The following is a 22487-nucleotide window of genomic DNA, read 5'->3' as shown; positions in this document are numbered from 1 at the left end:
GCCCAATAGTTCAAGAACAGCATTCAATTTACTTTAAGTACGCCTTGGATTGGGATTTTAGCCAAATTTGACATCAATTTCAAGGGGTTAAAGCAAATCAAGTGTATTTGTAGAGCACTTGCAACTCAAAGTGCTGTATAAAAGCATTACGCGTACAATAGGACAATTAAATCCCCTCCTTTGTCTCTACCCAACAACCCAACACACTAAATACACACACACAATGGTTAAAATACAATAAAATCAAAAGAAATAGTAATCGAAATAAAATGTGATTATGGCAAGGTACAGACTAATTATGTGAGGAAATGGACCTGAGGTGCTATTCCACACTAATAGGTATGGCTTTAGATTCCTGGGATTCAACATGAATCCTTCCTGAGGTGGGGGTTGTAAAGAGAAATTGCTGTTTAATGATGGAATAAAAACATATGCTAACTAGCTAATGGTAACATTATAATAACAAAATGGTCCATGATAAGTAATACTTTTGTGTAACAAGCACTATTGTTCGGTTTTTCCGGGCATATAGAAGATTGGACTGGGATGCTTAGAGTGGTCGGTGGTCGGGAAGGGCAGTACTCAATTTGGCCGCTAGGGAACAGTTGAGACCCTGCAAAAGCCGACCTTATGAAAACAGATGTATATCAATTTTGTTGGTATTTATTCGGGGTGCCTTGCTACGAAACCGAGTTAGTCACTCAAAGAGTCTAAAGTAAAACTAGTTTCACAGAAAATCGGTTCAGCAGTTTCAGAGCCTATAAGACACACACACACACACACACACAAATCAGGAGTTATAAAGTAATTTAGATTTAGATGTACATCCATATTGTTAAAACAAATAATATACATGTAAAGGAAAAAATGTATTTACCTTTGGTGTGACTTGAGCCGATGCAGTGGAGTAGCAGACAGAAACAGAGGGGTAGGAGAAAGAAGACAAAAATTTGCTACTTGCTCTAATCGCCTCCTTATTTTAAAAAGTGGTACTAATCATTGATTGGTTGCAGCCATGTTCTCTACAGAATTCCCGCGGATCTTTGAAAAGGCATCCAATTCGTTATTTTAAAAATAAGGCTTTAATTGGCATTAAAATGTCTTAAATCCAATCTTGAAAGTCTTAAAAACATGAACACATTAATAAGATTTACACTGTATATCTGTTTGAACTAAAAAGATTTTGTAAAAAAAAAAAAAAACATGTACTGTGTACTTTTTTTTGTTCTTTTTTTCCACATGATGAACTGTTCTTTAGCATGTTAGTCTTTGGGCTTGTTTGGGGAGGGACTTTCATTTTATTTTTGGATGTAAAAGAATTAAAAACTCAATAAAATCGTGAATTATATAGAAACAAATGTAAAAAAAAAACTGCTTCCTCAATGTAGCAGCAGAGTTCTATGGAATTAGAACTTATCTGCCGATTTCAATTGGGGATCCATGATGTACATCTTTTTATTGATTGTTTTCCATGTCTAAGCCTTTTTTTGTCGACTTGGTCTTGAATTTTATTTCAAAAGGCATTAAACGTCTTAAAAAGTCTTGAATTTAACTTGGATTGGAACCTTGTCTATAGCAATGGTGTCTTCTTAGTACCGTAAATTTCGGACTATAGAGCGCACCTGATTATAAGCCGCACCCACCACTTTTCGGGAGGAGAACCGATTTTGTACATACACAAGCTGCACCTGTATATTAGCCACATGCACCCACATTGAAAAAATGCAATACAAACACAAAATTAACCTATACCAGACACAGTCCAAAAAATACAGCCAGCAAAATGAATGGAAAACGATACCGGTACTTAAAATTTGATGCAGACTTGCAGAGTCTGGGTGCCCGTTGAAAGTAATCCAAGGAAAAAAGTGTATATTTCCAAAGGTAAGGGTGGGAAAAATATATATATCCACTATTGTCGGCCGCGTCCACAAACACGTCTCACCTTTACTCCACTTCCCGTCAGCCCGCGTTTGCCCCGCCCCTTCTTTCTCATTTGCTCGTGGAAAACATATCAGAATAAGTTTCTAAAATAAATACATTACAAAAATATACAGTTGCAAATACATATTATACATGGTTACACATATTTACAAAGAAAGACGGTACACTGAGAGAGTTTTCAAAGCTTTAATAATAATATTATAACTTTCATCCTAAACCGTTTCTGTGAAGGGTAGCAAAACGGTACTAGCAACACGCTCGCAACACAGTATACGGGCCTGTTAAAAAAAAACATACCGTACATTTAGAAACCACGGTAAAGCATACACGCTCGCAAAAGAAAGTTCACGTGCATTAGCTCTGTTTCCTTCTATATCGGACTGCACGATTGCGTTTAGCTTGAAAGTTGCGTCATGTGCCTTTCTTTCTGCAATTTGCATGATGACGATATGTCTACGCTAATTTAATTTGTGCACAAGCTAAGAAGTTGCAGTCTAAATCTTTCCTTTTGTACTCGAGCCGTTAGAAAAATTACATAAATCGGCCGCATAACTGAATAAGCCGCAGGGTTGAAAGTTTGGGGAAAAAGTAGCGGCTTATAGTCCGGAATTTACGGTAGTTATGGATAATCGCATGCTTCATTCCATGATTATCATGTTTTTGATTCTCTATTTAGCATAATTGCCAGCCTTGGGACCCATAGCAGTAAAAATATTACAGTATGGTATTGCCAAATTGCAAAGTCTTTAAGAAGCATGTGGGATTTTGAGACAATAAGGCATTGCGGGAGGTAACCAGCTCAGTACCCTAGATGGTAGTGTGCCCGCTTTGAGACTGGGAGGTTGCTGGTTCGCGCCTCGGCCGAGACATACCTAATTGGTATAATGGCGGCGCCCTCTGTTGGCTGCGGCTGCATCGACTCGCTACAACGGGTCAGGTGTATCGACATTTCGTTCTGTGTACGTTGTTACGAAGAATGACAATACAAAGGAAATTATTATTATTATTATTATTTGTTCTGCCAATAGCATTTTGGCTTCCTCATGATGACAAAAATTCGTGGCAGACCAGCATTTTGCATAACGTCGACCAATAGCGAAATAATTTGTTGTTGATGTTTTATAGTAAAAAAAAGCCTTAATCAAGGGGTGCTATCACAATTTACCCCACAGCATAAAGTGATAAGGTCATAAGTGCGGGATACTGTAACATGAGGCTCTTTAACTACACCCAGGGGAGTAAAAGCCCTCATTAAACCCCAACCCTACATTTGCATATTACCCTATTTATATTACAGCTTCTATTTTTTGGTACACTATTTAAATGCTCTTTATCAACACATTATATTCGGGCATTTTTGTATTCTATATCTCTTATTTTTAACACAAGGATACTACTGGAAATATGAATTTCCCTACGGGGATGAATAAAGTATCTATCTATCCATCTATCTATCTCTACTGTTAACCAAAAATGCTCAATGTTCCATCTGTCAATCACGCGTTTCTTCCTGAGCACAGGCTCTGCCTCCTTCCTGTTCGCCAACACTAGCGGTCGCGCCGCCGGCCAGCGGGCGCTTCTGTTGACGAGACCGCTCAAAGAGAACGACACGCATTGCATCGATTTCTATTTCTATCAAGACGCCACGCTCAACATTTACGTCAAAGGTGCGTTTTGTGGGCGTCTGCGTGGAATTAATCAGGGTTGATACGGGTGCTTGAAATTCTTGTAAATGCTTGAATTTTAATGTTGTGTTTTCAGGAAATTGTTTGAATTCTGGATGAAGTGCTTGGAAATGCTTGAAATTGTTGCCATTGTTTTTTTGGCAGTTTGACTATAGAACACGCTATAAATAAAGATTTTTATTTTTTAAAAGTGCACAAAAATTTACTGACATGCCTCCTCTGGCGTTGTCATGTGAAGCCTCACCGCCCCTACTGGTCGCACCAAAGAGGACAGCTCTATTTAGAAAACCTGCTCTTTTGGCTCGGCTCACTGAAGTGGCTCCCAAAAATGATATATTATCCATAATAGGAAAACATTATTCACAAAATTATTTAGTAATTAGTAATTTCATATGTTTTGCAAGGGATCCCTGAAAAGCACATGAAATGCAAATAAATATGTATGAAAAAAAAAGTGCAAAGTACAAAACAATTCTAGCTCTTTACTCACTGAAGAGATTTTAAGTTGAACAACAACACAAAATCACTGAAAATGCAAACCATTAAATACAAATTAATAATATTAACTTTTTATTGCTATAAATTAATGATAAATTGCCAAAAATAATGATTTGCAATTCTATTTTAATCAATTTAGACACAGAACCCCTGAAAACCAAGTAAAAAAATACAGTTTAAAATGGGTAAAACAGAATGCAAAAGATTAGCAGTCTGTAAGATTGAAAGATTGAAGGCCCTCTGATCCAATATCATTAAAATGAGTAAAAATTTTGGTCATTTTTCTGCTTTTTATAAATACGGTACTTTCTTTTTTGTCTTCTGTTTTGCACTCAATTATTACCCAACACCTATAGAGCCCTATCCATGTTTGTAAACAAATGTGACGTCTTTAAGCTGTGCGTGTATTGTTGAAGCATAATGTTTTTAGCAGCCCATTGACACAAAAAGATTGTAGATCATAGATAGGAAAAGCTCAAAATAGCAAAAAGTATGTGTAAGCAGCAAGATAACGACTTATTTTAGCCATTAAAGTTGACGAAAAAAAAAAAGTTCTCTTGACGGCCGCTGGATTTCTCCCTTGAAAGGTACTGGAAAAATCTGCCTTAAAAGTGCTTGAATTTGGTCATGGAAAAGGTGTACCAACCTTGTTAATGTTTGTTCATGGCAGAAAACAACAGTCCGCTGGCGCTCCCCGTCTTCAACTCATCAGGTCAAAAGCAACGCACATGGACCACGTTGGAACTTGCCGTGTCCACTTTTTGGCCCAACCTCTACCAGGTGACGAACATACAAACTTGGCTATTAGCATGCTATTACTAAGTTTTGACTGTGTGATTGACAGGTGGCATTTGAGGCGATCAGCACTGGGCACAAAGGGGGCGTGGCCATCAAAGACTTATCCCTTCTGGGACACCAGTGCAGTAAGTAGTTGAGGGTCTGTCCTTTTCCCCTTCATGGGACAAACATGTTAGCTTGAAGAGTTTGTACCGTGAGGCAGACGGAGCGAGTTCGGCGGACGCGGCGTCACCCTAATAAGGATAAGCGGTGCAGATAATGAGATGAGATTTTTTTTTTTTTTTTTTTTTTTGAAGGGGCGTTGCTACTTCGCAGATTTTCACTTTTAGCGGCTGGTTTTGGTCCCCATTAACCGGGTCTAAAAAAATATAATTCACATTTTTTTTAATTTTTTTTTTTTTTAATTTTAAAGGGTCATCGCTACTTCGCAGATTTTCACTTTTTGCGGGTGGTTTTGGTCTCCATTAACCGCGATAAACAAGGTCTTATATATATATATATATATATATATATATATATATATATATATATATATATAAAATCAACTCTGTGCTCGTTAGCTTTAGCGTTGTTAGCTAATTTTTTTGTGTGTTTGTGTGTGTAAAGCGAGCGCTCTTCATTTCCTGCACATCAAAGGTGTGGAGGTGAATGCCGGGCAAGCCGCCGTGTTTGCCTGCACAGTGAGCGGGCGCCCTCGCAACGACATTCGGCTCTTCCTACAGGTAAGCACTGTGTGCTCATAAGAATCATCATTGTGATAATTATGATAATGTTATGAAGATGCTTCTGATGATTGTAGTGACTTTCATGATTGTGATGATTATTATCATGATGATTATAATGACTATCATGATAATGATGAACGTAATGAGTGTCATGATGATGATCGTGATGAGGATGATTTTGTTGACAGTATTGATGGTGATGATAGTTGTAATTGTGTTGATAGCATTGATGATGACCATATAATCATGATGATGATTCTGGTGATGGTAACAATGGTGATGATGACCATCATGATTGTTTTCTTAGTAATGATGATCGGTTTGATGATAAAGATCATTTTGGTGATGGTAATGATGATCATCATGAGTGTAGTCATAATGATTGTTGTGATAGTAATGATGATCATAATAATCATGATTGGTCATCTTGTAATGATTATACCTGTGCTGATCTCAGTCTTACTTGTTATCACAGTATCTAATTCTAGTACCAATCATCATGATCGTACTGTTGATTGTGATGATGATGTGGTGATGATAATGAGGATAATGATCATCATGGTGATAGTCATGATTCGTCTAATAGTAATGATGATAATGATGATCATCAAGATGATAATCATGATTGATCTAATTGGAATGTTAATTATGATGATCATAATAAAAAACAAGATACTGATGGATTTTGTTGTGATGGTAACGATGGTGATAATAATCATGCTGATTCCCATGACAGTAATAATGGTGACATTAATTATTGTCGTAACAATGTATATAATGATGATCACAAATGTGCTGATACTAATGATTGTTGTGATGATAATGTTGATCGCAATGGTGCAATAATGATAATGATGAAACAACAAGTAACAAGTAATTATTTTAGTATTTTGTATTGTCATCAATGACGACTGAAGATACGGGTATTGGTCCTAAAGAATGCAATATCGAACTTCCCTAATTTTTATGTATTGATTGATGAAGATGCCGTCACACAGGGCTCAAGTGGCCGCCGTGCCGTCGCCGCGGAGACCAAGCCGGTCAACCCGCGGCGCTACGTGGCCACCTTTCACGTGGACAACACCACCAAAGAAGACTCGGGTCGATACCGCTGCATCGGCCAATCGGAGCATGGAGTGGGCGTCTCCTCCTACGCTGACCTCACTGTCAAACGTAAGTTTATAGTAGCTCCTCAATTATTTTCTGTCATGCCCCCTTTGGATGAAGAAGATTTTAGGGTGCGGGATGGCGTGGCAGTGTGAAGGAGGTTAGGCAGGTATGGAGGGGCAATGAATGAATTAGCATGAAGTTGGGAGGTGATAACTTTTTCAAGGATTCGGAATATAAAAGGTAGGTTAGAGATAGGGCGGAGATTGTTGAAGTTATTGGGGTTCAAACCAGGCTTTTTCAGAACGGGCATGACCATTGCAGTTTTAAGGGCATATGGGACAGAACCGGTGGAAAGTGAAGAATGGATAATGACAGAAATGAGGGGAAGCAGAGAAGAGAGGCAGGATCTTAGCAGGAAAAAAGGAATAGAATCAATAAGACATGTGAAGAGCTTGGATAGAGCGATTATTGCAGACCATTTAATTGTACTGGGTAGATGAAAGGATGGTTACTGTAGGGGAGAGGTTCATGTGTCGAGAGAGAAGGGTAAGAACTGAGGAGCCGGTGGAGCTGATTTTGTCATTAAAGAAACGCATCAGTTAGTTGCGGGTGTGTGTGTGGGGGGTAGGAGGGATTATAAGTAATGGGGAGGCTGAAGGAATTTTTTGTCTAAGGAGAAAAGTGATTTGGTGTTGCCTTCTTGGGAGGAGATAATTCCAGAATAGTAGGCGGATTTACTATGTGCAAGGGTGTCCGTATAGAGAAGAATGTGAATGTTGAACATGTTTCTGTGTATTGTGAGTTTTTTTGTAAAGGTGTTCCAGTTGGCGGACTTTCATTTTTAAAGACCTGAGATCAGGGGTAAACCAGAGAGCAGATGTTGAAAAGGAGACGGACCATGCTTTCAGAGGGGCAAGAGAGTTGAGGATGTTAGCTAAACTGTTATTGTAGAATGCTGAGTTTGTCTGGGTCGGTGGGAAATTCCGGGATTGTGATACTGTCAATTTTGGAACAGAAAATGTTAACATTGATGTCTTGGAGATTTCTGAATAAATGTGAATGTAAATGATCTGCATTCATCTCATGCTTTTCAAGTCACTGAAGACCTCCCAAAGCGCTTCACCCTTTTGCACACACTAACTAGACAGTGCTAATATCTTAAAATTACCTGTTCATCGTGGGCATTAGGGATTCAATGTCTTGCCCAAGGACACTTCGACATGTAACTCGGAGGAGCCGGGAATCAAACCTGCGACCTCTTGATCCCAAGGCGAGTGCTTTACCTCCTGAGCTACTGCCTCCCCAAACATGAGAGTTTTTATATGGTATGGAAAACCCATGGCACGTTTATGTTGCGGCAGAGGATGCTTTTGCTTGTTGCTCTATAAGAGTTGAGGGGCAGCAGGGGAAGCGACCAGCTGGTTTCAGTTTTCTGAGGAAGAAGATTCCTTGCTGAGCCTTCTTTACCAGGCGGTAAGAATTCTGATGTGATGTGGAGGACCAGAAACTTGATGTTGTCCACCTGTTCCACCACTTCTCTTTCCAGGAGGAGTTGGGTTTGGTCAATCTTTCTGGACCTCCAATTGCGCTTGTTTCTGGGAAAGTTAATATTAAAATATTATATAGAATAAAAGTTCTCAGATGTCCACTGTCCACGCCATTAACTTTGGGACAGTATCGTTCTTTCATATAGACAAGAGCTGCTCACACCCCTTTGACCTCCATCTTACTCTGCCCTCCTCTTCCAGCTGAAATGCAATGATGACACACTTTAGCTGATTCCTCAAACGAGCAAAATTTATACAAATATACCTGTTGCAATGTCAGATAACGGTCAAACAATGTCAAAACATGTGAAGTGAAAACTGTGTTTGAATTCAATTACACTGATTTAATCATCTGGCAGATACTGGGTTAAAGTGGTGTAGTTGGGCGTTATCTAGCATGTGCGAATCAGAGGTCGCCTTGCAATTCAGTTCTTTTTGCATCCAGCAAGGAAGCAAGAGGTCTGGCTTACAGGAGACCAGTAGAGTTCTTTTTGAGCCAGCCACAAGGCAAGAGGTTTGGCTTACAAGAGGCCAAAAGAGTTCTCTGCACCCAGCAAGCCAGGTTCCAGCCAAACAAGCAGAACAGTAACTAAAAAGGTTCTGACAAAGTCCCAGCTTAACAAACAACCAGAGAGCCTTGCTTGGACAGCGCCCAAGCCTGATCGAGCCAGCGGCCAAACCGGTGGGACACAGCCAGCGACCTCAAAGAAGCCTCCAGCCAGCAGCATGAAGACTAGGCCGTCACCCTATTGAACCGGAACCACAGTCCATTTCCTAGTGCTAAGTATTGGTATTGGTGTGATGTTAAGGGGGAATTCTATCAAATTGAAATAACATATTTTTTCTTTCTAAATGGTACATGTTAAGATCTATTCTTGTTTTGTTCTATCCAAGTTTTGTGTAGCCACTCTTCAGATTAACCAAAAAGGTTTTTTAATTGTTTTTCCTGATATAATAATCTAAAAACTTATGTGATGCTCCAAAATGTCAAGACAAGTTTTAAAAATAATAAACTTGGCTTTTTAATTAATTGGTCAATAAATGATTTGTTAAAGTAATTGTTTTACCACCCAAATTTTGCTAAACCCCCATTGACTGAGCTTCGCGCACCCCATGGGCTCCACTATTTGAGAACGACTGAGTTAGCATACAACAAAATACTTTTTTGAGTGTCAGTTCAATCAGAGTGTAACTGCCATGGACGGTAAGATACCCGTGTGTGCACGGGTGCGCGAGTGAAGTGGGTCAGGAGGAAGTAGAGCAGCACCAGTGGGGATTGTGGGTAATAAATTCCAGGTCTGCCGCAATTCGCCGAAGGTCACGAATATTAATTTTGTCTTTAACTTCTTCCTTCCTTTCCCCTCGTTACGAGGCATCTCATACTCACCCAGCCACTGTCTGTATCCCCCTCCTTAGAGCCCCCTGTGCCCATTGCCCCCCCGCAGCTGACGGCAGTAGGCGCCACCTACCTGTGGATCCAACTCAACGCCAACTCCATCAATGGCGACGGGCCAATCGTGGAGCGTGAGGTGAGCTTCCAAAAGCTCTGGTATGAAGGGGGAATACCATATTTATCCTTGTATGACGCGCACCCCTTTTTTAAGTTAAAAATGGATAACATAGGAAATTACATTCGGTTTTATCTCATTACACTATTTTTACTCACAGTAGCACATTGTAGAATGTTGTTTTGGCTTAACTTTTTCCCATAATGCTAAAAATAGTTTGATAACAAGATCAAATCTAATGTATTTTCCTTTGTCATTTACAATCTCAGAGGCTTAGGGGTTAGGATTCGTTGCTCTTATTGCCGCGATCCGGGGTCGATTTCCGTTGCAAAGAATATTATGCGATTGTGGTCAATGATATTTTGTGACTGATCAATCATTGTCAATTACGCTCATATACTAGCGTAAAACAATGATTATAGCGGGCGGCCAAACTTTGAGTATTTTTTTTAGGTTAATAAAAGTGTCTTACATACAGATAAATATGGGATTTTTTTCTGTAGTGCGGGACTGGTTTTAAATTTTATGGTGATAAATTTGACCTCAAGTGAACTTTTGGATGGTATTTCTTTTAAAGCTTTCCTTCACCCGCCCCAACCGATAAATCAAATAATTCAGAAAAGTAATAAAAAACTAAAAACATAAAAACTAAGTACAAATTTACTTATAAGCTGAAAAAAAAGGAAAAGTAACTTAATAATTTTTTTTTCCTGGATCTAGTAAAATTTAAAAAGCAAACATACAATAACAAAAATTATGAAAAATTGTGGGGGAAATCCCCCAAAAAGGATACATTAACAACTTAAGAATGTATTATGCTTTGATTTGTTCTTTTGTTTTCATTTGTTTGTTTTCTGTATTGAAGCTTCAGGTTGTTTTTTTATCATATATTTTTTGATTTTGGCTTTTTTGTTTTTTTGCTTCTTATTTTTTGGTATACTGGAGCTGTACTGTAAGCATTATCTAATTAGCAGTTTTTGTTGTGACTGATGTTTGTATGGCGAGGTAAGATATTAGCACTGTCAAAAAAAAAAAATGAACCACCTAAAAACCAAATGGAACAAGTTAAGCAATTATGATCTTGCTTGTTTTAGGTGGAGTACCGCACGGCGGCGGGCATGCTAATCGACACAACGCCAGTAGACAAGGCCACCCACAAGATCGGCCATTTGGACCCCGATACAGAGTACCACATCAGCGTGCTGCTCACCAGGCCCCTGGAGGGAGGCACGGGAAAACCTGGGCCCCCATTACGGGCGCGCACCAAATGCGCAGGTAAGTGTTAACCAGCGGCTAGTCAAAAAAACGCTAAATCATGCCTGAAATTTCAAAGAAAAAATGTACAAAAGTACATTTTTGATTTCCACAATTTGTAACGGCGGGGATGATGATGATCAAGACCAGAGGTAGGCAATCCGGTCTCCAAAGGTTTTTGAGGTATCCTTTTCAACTAAGGTGATTCCAATGGTAAATGGACTGCAACTTTTGCACTTTTAACCAGTCACTGGAGATTTCCCAAAGCTGGGAATCGAACCTGCGACATCTCGGTCCCAAGACGAGCGCTTTACAATGTACTTCACACTTTACTCATTCACACACTCTCACTCCAATAGCGGAGTCAGTCATGCAAGGAGGCGGCATTAGGTGTACTCTTCACAGAAACGATCAGTCTGAAAACAAGATCCCAGAAACTTATAAAGACGGGATAGCTCACCTAAAAGTGCTGTGATATTCCACTCATAGAACAAATATACTCAAACATAGTCTGGTTACATGAACGAAAGTCCGAATGAATCCAACCGTGCAAAATATTTACTCCACACAATAATGCCGACAGATGAAAAAAAATGTGCCTAAAAGCATCCCTGCGTAGTTTGACGATCCGTGTTGTAATCAGTTATTTTCGCTCCATGATTCCCCTTTAAAAGTAAACATACTTGTCAGATGATTTCCAATATCGCCGTTAGCCTTTTACCTTTTAAGCGATACTACTATCAGCCAATTGCAAGCGGTTTTTAAGGTCCTTAGCCTGCCATAGCCTATGAATGCCTGTATTGAGATAATAGACATGACAACTTTGGCTTCAAAAATCTTTAACCAATAGTGACAGATTCAAATGTTGATTGACACATCGGTTAGCCAATGAATGCAAATTTACAGGGTGTATTAAAGTCAGAGCCAAAAACAAAGATGCATAGATGCAACCCGGGATCCATTTTTATGCGCGATTATCTCGCGTTAGTGTGCTTAATCATGGATTGACTTGTGGAAAGAGAATTCGAACATTTACAACTCTTTCACAATGATTAAAAATTGGCCGAAGTAAAATACACGGTTGCAAATGTTGTAGGGCTGTTAACTGGTCATCCCCTGATGGCCACTTTTGGAAACGCTTTGATATACCTTTCCAAAAATATGTCGAATACAATGTTAAGTTTTTCATATGGTGATCAAATTTGACCTGGGACCAGGTAAAGCCCCCGACACACGGAGCGCCTACAGCGTGGAAAATCTGGCATTGATGCCTTTGGCTGCAGAAAGCCAACGGCGACGTTCCCAAAAACACTTGACGGGTTTTTTTTCAGTGGCGCCGTTTTCCTTTCTTTCCTCAAGATGTTTACGTATTTTCGGATCATGACACCATTCAAAATAGCGACTTACATATGGATGTATAGCAATTGTAAGTAGAGTATTTACTAATGCGCTAAAAGAAAAGACAAATGAGGGATCCGTCACAAAAAAATATGAGTTCTACATTTTGATTTGGCCTAAGCTTCATGCTTTGGTCCCAGCTGTTTTCCAGCTATGATGCCCATGCTACACTCATCTGCAGGCATTTGATTGCAAAACAAATTCAGGAAGGAATAAAAACCTTCTATTTCTGTGTGTTCCAACTTAGATTACTCAATGTTAGTCGCACTTTCAGTGATTAGTTCAGTATGGGATAAGAGTGTTACCTTTCAAAAGAGCCCAACACCGATTATATTCTCCGAATGGTTCAAGAACAGTATTTAATTTATTATATGTATGTTTTGCATTGGGATTTTAGCCCAATTTTACAGGAATGTTAAGGGGTTAAAGTACATTTTAATCTCAAGGTTAATGATTATCCTGCTAGCAAATGGTCACGTCTGTTAAAAACAAAAACAAAAAAAAACTAAATGTTTGACAACATCCCTCATGAAAAAAATAGAAAACAGCTTCTAACAAACAGTATGACCTTGAATAAACCCTGCCGCGAAATTGTCGTTAGCGTCTACTCTCCGTCACCACATTAGCGCGATTAGCGGCACGCTGATTAGCGGTGAGTTAGCGGATCTCGTCAAGTGGCTAACGCTTAGCCTTAAACTCATTAAAAACCCAGCGCCAGATGATGCCGCATAAGCGCCTGCTTTCATTAGCCGCTAAGGACGGCGGCACTCTTCGCCATCTAATGAGCCGCACTCGTCTGTTTTCTCCAGTGTTTCATTATCGTCGTTGATCTTTTTAAACACGATTTATATTGTTATTTTTTCCGGCCAATGACAAAAGACAGGGATCGTACAAGGGCTTAGAAACCTTGAAAAGGCTTGACTTTCAATGTTGTGTTTTTAAAGATTGAAAAGGACTTGAATTTTAGGCGAAGTGGTTGAAAATGCATGAAATTGTGTTTCTCGGCAGTCTGACTCATATGGTGCCGTGAAAAAGTAGTTCCCCTTCTTGATTTCTGTGTGTTTTGCATATTTATCACTCACAAAATTTGAGGTCTTTAAAACAATTTTAATACCACATAAAAACGCCCTGGTTTATTCCTGGACGCTGGCTATTTCAGCTGAAAATGAAAATCTCCATTCTGATCCCTGCATATAACCCCCCAAAAATACAAGAGAATGTTGTGTTTTGTAATTAAATTAAAAATTGTTAATAATGGGATACATACGATATGCATTTCGTGATCCAGTACATCAAATTTATTAAACTCGTAATGTAATTTTCATAAGTTCCTCTGTAGACTCTGAAAAACTGGAAATTACACCACTCGTTTCATAAATTTGAAATACCGGGTCACTTATTGTATATCCTCTATATCCCATTATCTCTCACAAATCTGAATCTTTTTATGTGTGGTTGATACGGGGCTTCTGACTTCCTTACATTTTGCATCAACCCTTACAAGGTTAGCATCTTTGGACACCTTGATCCCATGAATATAACTCTGCGTATAAAAATTGAGACCCTTTCTACCGACTTTTGGGATATGTATGCATAATCTGGAAGAAAGGCTTTGGCTATGCTATCAGGAATATAAGATTTTCTCGCTGTTTCTGCCACCGTATTGGCTTCGCTTGTTATAGGTGGATACCGTAATTATGGTCGGCGCTGGCTCTCAGATCTTTAAATGAACACTATTGGGATTCAAAACTTTATTATATAGCTCAGGGGTGTCATACTCAATTATACAGAGGGCCAGAACTCAAACCACAACTTTGGTCGCGGGCCGAACGGGATAGATATTTATTGAATACACTTTCCTTTTTAAAAAAAGAAATATATATATATATATATATATATATATATATGAATTTAAAACAGTCAGGAATATTATTCCAGAATAAAAAAAGTAAACATTAAATGAATTAAAAATCGTTGCTCTCCATAAGAATATCTCCTGTCAAAACTGTAAAAATGAAAATATTCTTCTTTAACTCTTCAACTTTCTGTATCTTTTCTCTGGAATCAAGGTTTTTCAGCTTACTCTGAAGTTTTGTCTTGTAGTGCTGTTTTACATTAAATTCCTTAATTACGGCCAAAAAACCTCCACAAATAAGACACACGGGTTTACCGACAAAGTCAGTTAACATAATTTTCTCAGCCATTGTGGTTTTTAGTATCCGAGTATAATTTGAAAGTTATCAGGGTTTCATAGATCCGGGCCATTATAGTAGACGTATATAAAAGGATTTCGCGGGCCGGATATAACTGTACGCCGGGGCGGGTGTGGCCCGCGGGCCGTGAGTTTGACACATGTGATATAGCTGGAGGGTCCGGTAACTGACTGTCAGTTGGCCCTGGTGCGCCTTTGTTTGCAGGTTAAGATAGTTGGAAAAGGGTTAAGGGAAATTTATTTGGGGTGGTGTTCCATACAAGTGGCACTGAAGAAATTGGAACTTTGGCTTTGAAAGTCCTTAAAAAGTGCTTGGCCATGAATAAGGTGTACGAACCCTGTTTTAAACACAATTGGCCTTCTTATTTATCCCAACGAATGACTATAGAGTCCCGGTGGGGAATTTGCCTGCACAAGTCAGATGGCTGCTTTTCTTCAGAGCTCCGCTCCCCCAGGAGGATCCGTAAGCGTCAACAAACGCACCTTTTGGAGCGAACGGGTGAAGATTGACGGGTTATGAACAGACATATGTGATGATTTACGCTCTGCTAACATTGGTCTGTCATCAAGTCACCTTTATTTATTTATATTACTGTGCATCAATTATGTGTTTGTGCGCTGAATTATGAATAAGAGTGTCCATCATACACGCTTTGTGACTTAGAGCCCAGTGAGGCGACTCTGTGAGGTTTTATTCGATTTTTTTGGAACACTCCCGAGAAATCCCTTTTTTTTTTATTCATACATGATGCTATATTTTATTTTATGTAAGAATACCCTTGTTCTGACAGAAATTAGTGAAAAGTTTGGTGCATTTAAATAATTTTGTCTGATTCAGAGAAAAAAAAGCAAATATTAATTTTGTTAGTTATTACGTTTTATTTTAATCAAACATTTATTATTAGCTGTGTATCATTCAAAATTCTAATATATTTTTTTCAAGGGCAAAACAAATAGGGAAAACAATTCTTACTCTTTAAATTATTGTACTATATATGCTTAATGATATATATTGTTCGCCTGTAAGAAAAAAATGTTTTAAATGAACAAAATTATATGTAAGATGATACATTTCCTGAGCAGCACGGCGGCGCAGTGGTTAGCGCTTGTGCGGCACAGTTCATGTCATGGGAACCTGTCGTGGGTTCAAATCCAGCTCCAGACTTCCTGTGTGGAGTTTGTATGTTCTCCCCGTGCTTGCGTGGGTTTCCTCCGGGCACTCCGGTTTCCTCCCACGTTCCAAAAACATGCATTTCAGGTGAATTGGCCGGTCCAAATTGTCCCTAGGTGTGAATGAGCGAGTGAGTTGTCTGTCCCCGTGTGCCCTGCGATTGGCTGGCAACCAGTTCAGGGTGTCCCCTGCCCACTGCCCGGAGATGGCTGGGATGGGCTCCAACCCCCCCACGACCCTAATGAGGATAAGCGGTACGGCTGATGAGATGAGATGAGATACATTTCCTCATTTCAAATATTATTTTGAATTTTTCTTCAAATATTTGCGATATTTTTAACACAGAAAAGTTTTTTGTTTATTGAAGACATCCATCATCCGCCCCGCTTATCCTCAGTAGGGTCGCGGGGGATGCTGGAGCCCATCCCAGCCTTCTTCGGGCAGTGGGCAGGGGACACCCTGGACTAGTTGCCAGCCAGTAGCAGGGCACACCGAGACAGACAACTCACTTGCTCATTCACACCTAGGGACAATTTGGACCGGCCAATTAACCGGACATGCATATTTTTGGAATGTGGGAGGAAACCAGAGTGCCCGGAGGAAACCCACACAAGCACGGGGAGAACATGCAAACTCCACACAAAAAGGCCGTTAGCTGGATTTGAACCCATGACCTCAGAACTGTGCCGCGACGCGCTAACCACTCAGCTGCCGTGCTGCCCTATCGAAAACATATTAAATCTATTTTAAAATAGGATAAAATGTAGTAAATATTTTTATAATTGTTTGAATAATGTATTTGTACTATTATTCATGTGTAGGGATTATAGATTAACAATATATTATTTAAAATGTTATAATTATTTATTTATGGATGGTGTTATGAGTTCTCTTCAGGAAAGAGGTCTAAATATAGTGGAAGCGAGAGCTCTTGTTGGTGATAAGAATGAGTGGAGAGGTGTTGTAAAAGGATAGTGGGATGTTTAGACGTGTTCTCAGGGATGGGCAGGGCACCTTTATGATGCGGCAGGGGTAAACCAGTGAAACCTGTCGCGCCCTGCTGTTGAGCAGAAGAGTGTGTTTTGTCACCCTGACCCGAGTGACATGGCCGCTTTCGTGTGTCCCGTTACATCTGGAGGGACGAAAGCATGACCAACTTGGATGACAAGGTGCTTAACTTGTTTGGGTGTTTGGGTTGGCCATGGTCCAAAATTGTGTGTGGGTTTTTTTTTGCAATTTTTCCCCTTTTTTATTTTCTTTGTTATTGTATGTGTTTGTCTTGCTGTCGGTCACCCCTCTTGAGGGATATGACCAAGGTAGATAGATAGATATATTTATGGAAATACACACACACACACCAATCGATGGACACATAAGGGTAAACAAGCTGCTTAGATTGCTATTAACCAGCAATCCAAGTACCACATGTATTGAAAGCTTTTAGGTGCTCTACATTTACGCCTAAACTGTATAATTATCAATGGATACAACGGGACACGATTGTTCAGAAGTTAAGGTGTCATTTTTCCAAAGTCATCTTCCTCTATGCTTGCGAGACACTGACTGGATAAGAAAATCCTGCCCATGTTGTTGTGATGATACAGGAAACTAGACATAAGCTACTTCATCCATGTGACCAACAAAACGGTGCGCAACACCAATCAGGGGACACATTAGACCCTATAAAGAACTGTTCTCAACTTTGCACAGACGAAAACAGCAGCTGTATTGTCATGCCATGGGATCATCAGGACTGGGCAAGATCATTCTCCAGAGCACAGTCTAAAGGGAACAGGAAGAGAGGAAGACTAAAGAAGAACTGGGCAGATTACATTAAGGAATAGACTGGTGACAACTTTGGCAGAACCCAAAAACAGGCCCGGAACCATTAACAGTGGAGAAAGTTGTCCAGAGTTGCATTGTCATTGGTGCCTCGACGAATCCGTGAACTGTAAATTGTGAAGACGGCAGAAAATGCAAAGATCCCTTGGTTTTTGCGGTGAAAATCTGTAAAGTAGCGTCACACCTTCATAAGAGTCAAAGAGGCTAACTTACCTCAAGATGTTGTCATTACCGACTGAGAGTATACGACTGTAACAAAGTGACAATTATCAATCTACAAATAATAACACACCACACATAATTGCAGTTGAATCAATGGTTTTAGTGACATTATACAAAAGTAAAATGAAATTGTAGAGCTTCTCATTTCAGTGTAAGAAAGCAATTTAGAGAGCAGTGGGTTAGCTGCGCACTCACATCGTGTCTCCTCCATTTAAGCCAAGTCCACTATGATTAACTTACAAACGTCCTGAATGTAACAGCTTCCCACAAAGTATAGCTCCACAACATCTGTTTCATGGGTATAGGATCTGGCTGTACTGTAACACAGGCTCCGTGGGGGTAGCTTGTAAGGGTTGCTACATAGCTTAGCTGCATTAGGCCAGACCTGCAGCACTGCTCTTGCCTTCTCCCTGACACTGCCTCATTTGTTTTTCAAACCAAATAACAATCCACGAAGCAACTGCTGGTGATCAGTATTGCTTTGCCCTCAAAGTCTAATTTAATTGATTAATTTGTTTTTCAATGTAACGAGTCTCTAAAATACTAGCTCAGCGGTAACCATGCTTCACAGTTTGTTTGGGGGAGCAGGGGGGCGTGCAAACACATTAACTTGTGCCCACCTGCTGTTTGACGGACAGTATACAGCAGTCTGTCACAGTCACGCACACAGACAGTCTGGCCCACCCAATACACAAAAAACACCTACCCCTCGTAATAGCATTTGATGTGTGCCGTCTGCTCAAAAAACTGAACTATACCATTATAAATGAAAATAAAGACAATTGAATTCAAAATCTGTAAAAGAGTGAACCAGCTATAATTGTGAACTAACAAGGGGTCTCTGTATTTATCATTAGTTGTGATTGATTCAGCAAGGCACGACTGCGAAGCAAGCACAACTAATATAATCCCCCGAGATCTTTTTATTAGTTGTGATTGCTTCAGCAAGGCACGACTACATTGCCAAGTGCTGTAAGCACAGGGCAATGTAGTTGTGCTTGTGAAGCCCACAACCGAAACGAGGGCTTTTCCAGAGGGTAGTAGGGACTAAGCAGGGACTGTCCAGGGTGTCTTGAGGGGGCCCGACCCGCATTACCTTTAACCATGGGTAAATGGTGAATTCCAAAGAGTGGATGCTAGCGAGAGGATGCTAACAGCTCTGTGTGCCGCTAGCAAAGTATTAGCGCAAGCTAGCTGTAAACACTGTCGGTGATAAGTTGGGCTGGCGTAGCGTATTAGCGATGAGAGGTTGAAGCTATGCTTACTTATGCTAGCTGTAAAAACTGTTGATGACTGTGCCAGCCCAAGTATTACCGCAAGCTAGCTGTAAACACTGTCCGCAACGGGTTGGGCTGGCAGAGCCAGCCCAGGTATTAGCGCAAGCTAGCTGTAAAAACTGTCGGCAATGCTAACTTCTTCATGCCAAAAAATTCTGGTAATGGCTATAATGTAACAACTTCATATTTACAAATTATGCTAAAGGATTCATGTTAATGAGTTATGCTAATGGATAAACGCTAAAAAGTGATGCTAACGGCTAAATGCTAACTTCTTAATGCTAAAATTTTTTGGTAATGGCAATATTTTAACGACTGGCGGAGTTCCCCCACAGAACCAAGTAAAACATGACAGAAACATCTCTCTGAGTTCAAAACTTTATGCTAACTCATAATGCTAACAACCGGGGTTATATATACATGCAGGGATCATCTTCCAGATCAATCACAACTCTTACAATTGCCGCGGGAATTGTCTAGTTTTGTATTGGAATTTTATTATTTTAACTTTTAAAAAAAGTTTCTAAGTGTACTGTGTTATTCATCTATTTTCTCTGCCACTCGCTATAACACTTGTCAAGATCACCCACCCCATTTAATAATAAAAAAACAAGAATTGTCGCCGTGGCAGCCTGGAATGTTCGCACACAAGTGTGATTATTGCTTATTGGTTGTCTGTGTTTGATTTTAAATGGGATGCAAATGAGCGGCTTGTGTAGGAAGGATTTTCAAAGTAAAATGTTTCGAAAGAACGTGCATGTCGACATCCATTAAAGTGCCTGCGCTGTTTGTCCACGCTTTTAGAATACCTCATATCAATATTTCACTCTTATTCTTTTTTCACGTCAGATTTTCACGCTCAAGTCGGTCCAGCAAACATTCCCAAGCTTTTTAAAGCTTTTTACCCCTCACTTTTCATTTCTTTGACTTTTTCTTGGCTTTTATTGCTTTCGTTTAACCATCTGGAAAAAATTGAGGTAAAAAAACAGTTTTTTTTTTCAATCTCCCCCCCTTTTTTGGGGGTTTATTCTCCTCGCCCTGTTTTGCTCAACAACATTAACACAGACACTCTGTTCGTGGAAGTGTTTTATACAAAAAGTCAAGTCTATTTGTTTATTTGTATAGCCCATGATCGCAAGGAGTCTCAAAGGGCTGGACAGACCACAGCTACGGACTATTATTACATCATCCCCTGATCTAAAACCTACAGAAGGGCGAGGAAAAACTCCAAATACCTCAGCATGATAATCCCCCTTCCAGGATGACAAGGCCGCAATGGATGTTGCATTAACAAACAATAAGATTAGAAATAAAATATAAAAAAGTTAAAGTATCATATAAAATAAAAAATAAAATAAATGACCAGGTTGCAATGGATGTAGCATGTTTCATGTTGACAATACAAAGATATTGTCAACATGACATATAGGTCATTCATAAGCTATAGAATATATGTGTGTTTCAAGCCTAGATTTAAACAGTTCCAAAGAGGTTGCAGAACAAATCTCAGAGGGCAGAGAATTCCACAGCACCGGGGCCCCAATGGAGAATGGTCTCGAACCTGCTGATCTCTTCTTGGCTCTTGGGATATCTTTCTTTTTTGTTACATATTAAACTGAGACTTTTGGGAAGGAGGGGGATAAGGGGGATTATATTTACAGAATTTTACTTTTTTTTTTTACTTTAAATAAAATGTGTTGAGTTATCCTAAATCACTGATTCTCATTTGGTCTGACTTCAGGACCCATCATTCCACCCTGATGACCTGCTGCGACCCAATCAAGAATTATTTTACTTCTCAAATGTATCTGATAAAATAATTGTGCAGTTTAAAGCAGATATAGTAGAATATATTCACCTTGTTTTTAAAAAACTATATGACCAGCAGAATCAAAACGACTCCAAGTACTGTGTATAAAGCCCAAGAACAAATTGTCATTTTGCCACATTTTAAGCTTTCGACGAAACTGTAAAACTGAAAATATTTGGCTCTGAAAGCCCTTAAAAAGCGCTTAAATTTTGACAGGAAAAAGGTGTGCAAATCTTGGTGTGTAATAGCACTAGTAAGACGCGCCCCCCGGCGCCTTAGCGCAAACGAAACTGACGCTCCGGTTTCAGTCAACAAGTGTTGTAGACGAGGAAGCTGCCGAGGAGGAGGATGCCAATGAAGGTGATGAAGGTGACACGCTAGCAGCTGCGCGGGCGAGTGAATAGCACGCTAATTAGCTTGGCGACAGGAACTAGCGTGCTCAAAAGACACACAGCTGGCACGCGCGTGCACACACTACAGGAAGCCGTCTACACATGAAGAAGCTCTTGATTGACTTTTCCTTTTGGAAAGGAAAAATGACAGCATCAGCCGTACATTTTCTTAGGTGTCTGATTTAAATGCCAAAGTTAAATTATAGTTGGTGAACAAGCACGGGTGTGTACAGGCATGCACGGTGGAGGGAATTAACACAAATGTATGAGAATGTGTTGAAGCAGGGGTGGCCAACTATTTGCAGTTGTGGGCGTATTCGGTTAAAGAATTTCCTAAAGACGTATCCATTTTTTTTTTTCATTTATCAATAAACATACATACATACATGTACATGTTATATTCTTTTTTTGTTTTAAAATAAATTTCTATCTATCTATCTACCCTGGTCATATCCCTCGAGAGAGGTGACTGACAGCAAGACAAACACATACAAAAACAAAGAAAATTAAAAAAAGGGAAAAAGTATCAAAAACACACACATTTTTTTGACCATGGCCACCCCAAATGCCCAAACATCCAAAAAATAAGCTCCTCTGAACCCAAGTTGGTCTTGTTTTCGTCCCTCCAGATGAAACGGGACACAAGAAAGCGGCCATGTCACTCGGGTCAGGGTGACACAACAATTCTGTTCAACAGCAGGGCCCTACAGCTTTCACAGGTTTACCCCTGCCACATCATACATGTGCCCTGCCCATCCCTTAGAACGCGTCCAAACATCCCACTATCCATTCACAACACCTCTCCACTCATTCCTATCACCAACAAGAATTCAAGCTTCCACTACATTTAGACCTTTTTCCTCCAGTGCACTCATAACACTATCTATCCATGTCAATCGCGGCCTTCCTCTTGGTCTCCTTCCATTTACATCTGCTCTGTAGATCTTTTTCACCTTCTATTCCTCATCCATCCTCTCCATGTGTCCAAACCAACCGAGTACTCATCCACATGCTTGCTCAGTTCCACTACTATTCCAGTTCTGTCTCTCACAATTTCATTTCTCAATCCATCCAATATTGTCACTCCTAACATA

The 22487-nt window shown here is 39.8% G+C and overlaps 1 protein-coding gene across 4 annotated transcripts in view; it reads left to right on the top strand.

Annotated features, from left to right (window-relative positions):
* Positions 1–22487, top strand: part of LOC148347997 (receptor-type tyrosine-protein phosphatase mu-like) — a 198667-nt gene that overhangs the window by 68439 nt on the left and 107741 nt on the right. For all 4 annotated transcript variants that reach the window (XM_088322254.1, XM_088322252.1, XM_088322255.1 and 1 more), the window contains exons 3-9: positions 3465–3611; positions 4798–4907; positions 4972–5050; positions 5532–5647; positions 6649–6823; positions 9724–9836; positions 10910–11090. In XM_088322254.1, the coding sequence (XP_088178380.1) occupies positions 3465–3611; positions 4798–4907; positions 4972–5050; positions 5532–5647; positions 6649–6823; positions 9724–9836; positions 10910–11090 (921 nt within the window). The remainder of the gene's footprint in view (positions 1–3464; positions 3612–4797; positions 4908–4971; positions 5051–5531; positions 5648–6648; positions 6824–9723; positions 9837–10909; positions 11091–22487) is intronic.

This window comes from Urocampus carinirostris, chromosome 18, assembly GCF_059441175.1.
Source record: "Urocampus carinirostris isolate Australia breed hairy pipefish chromosome 18, RoL_Ucar_1.0, whole genome shotgun sequence".
Classification (NCBI taxonomy): Eukaryota; Metazoa; Chordata; class Actinopteri; order Syngnathiformes; family Syngnathidae; genus Urocampus; species Urocampus carinirostris.
Note: the sequence above shows the minus strand (reverse complement) of the source record. Positions and strands in the feature narration are given on the sequence as shown.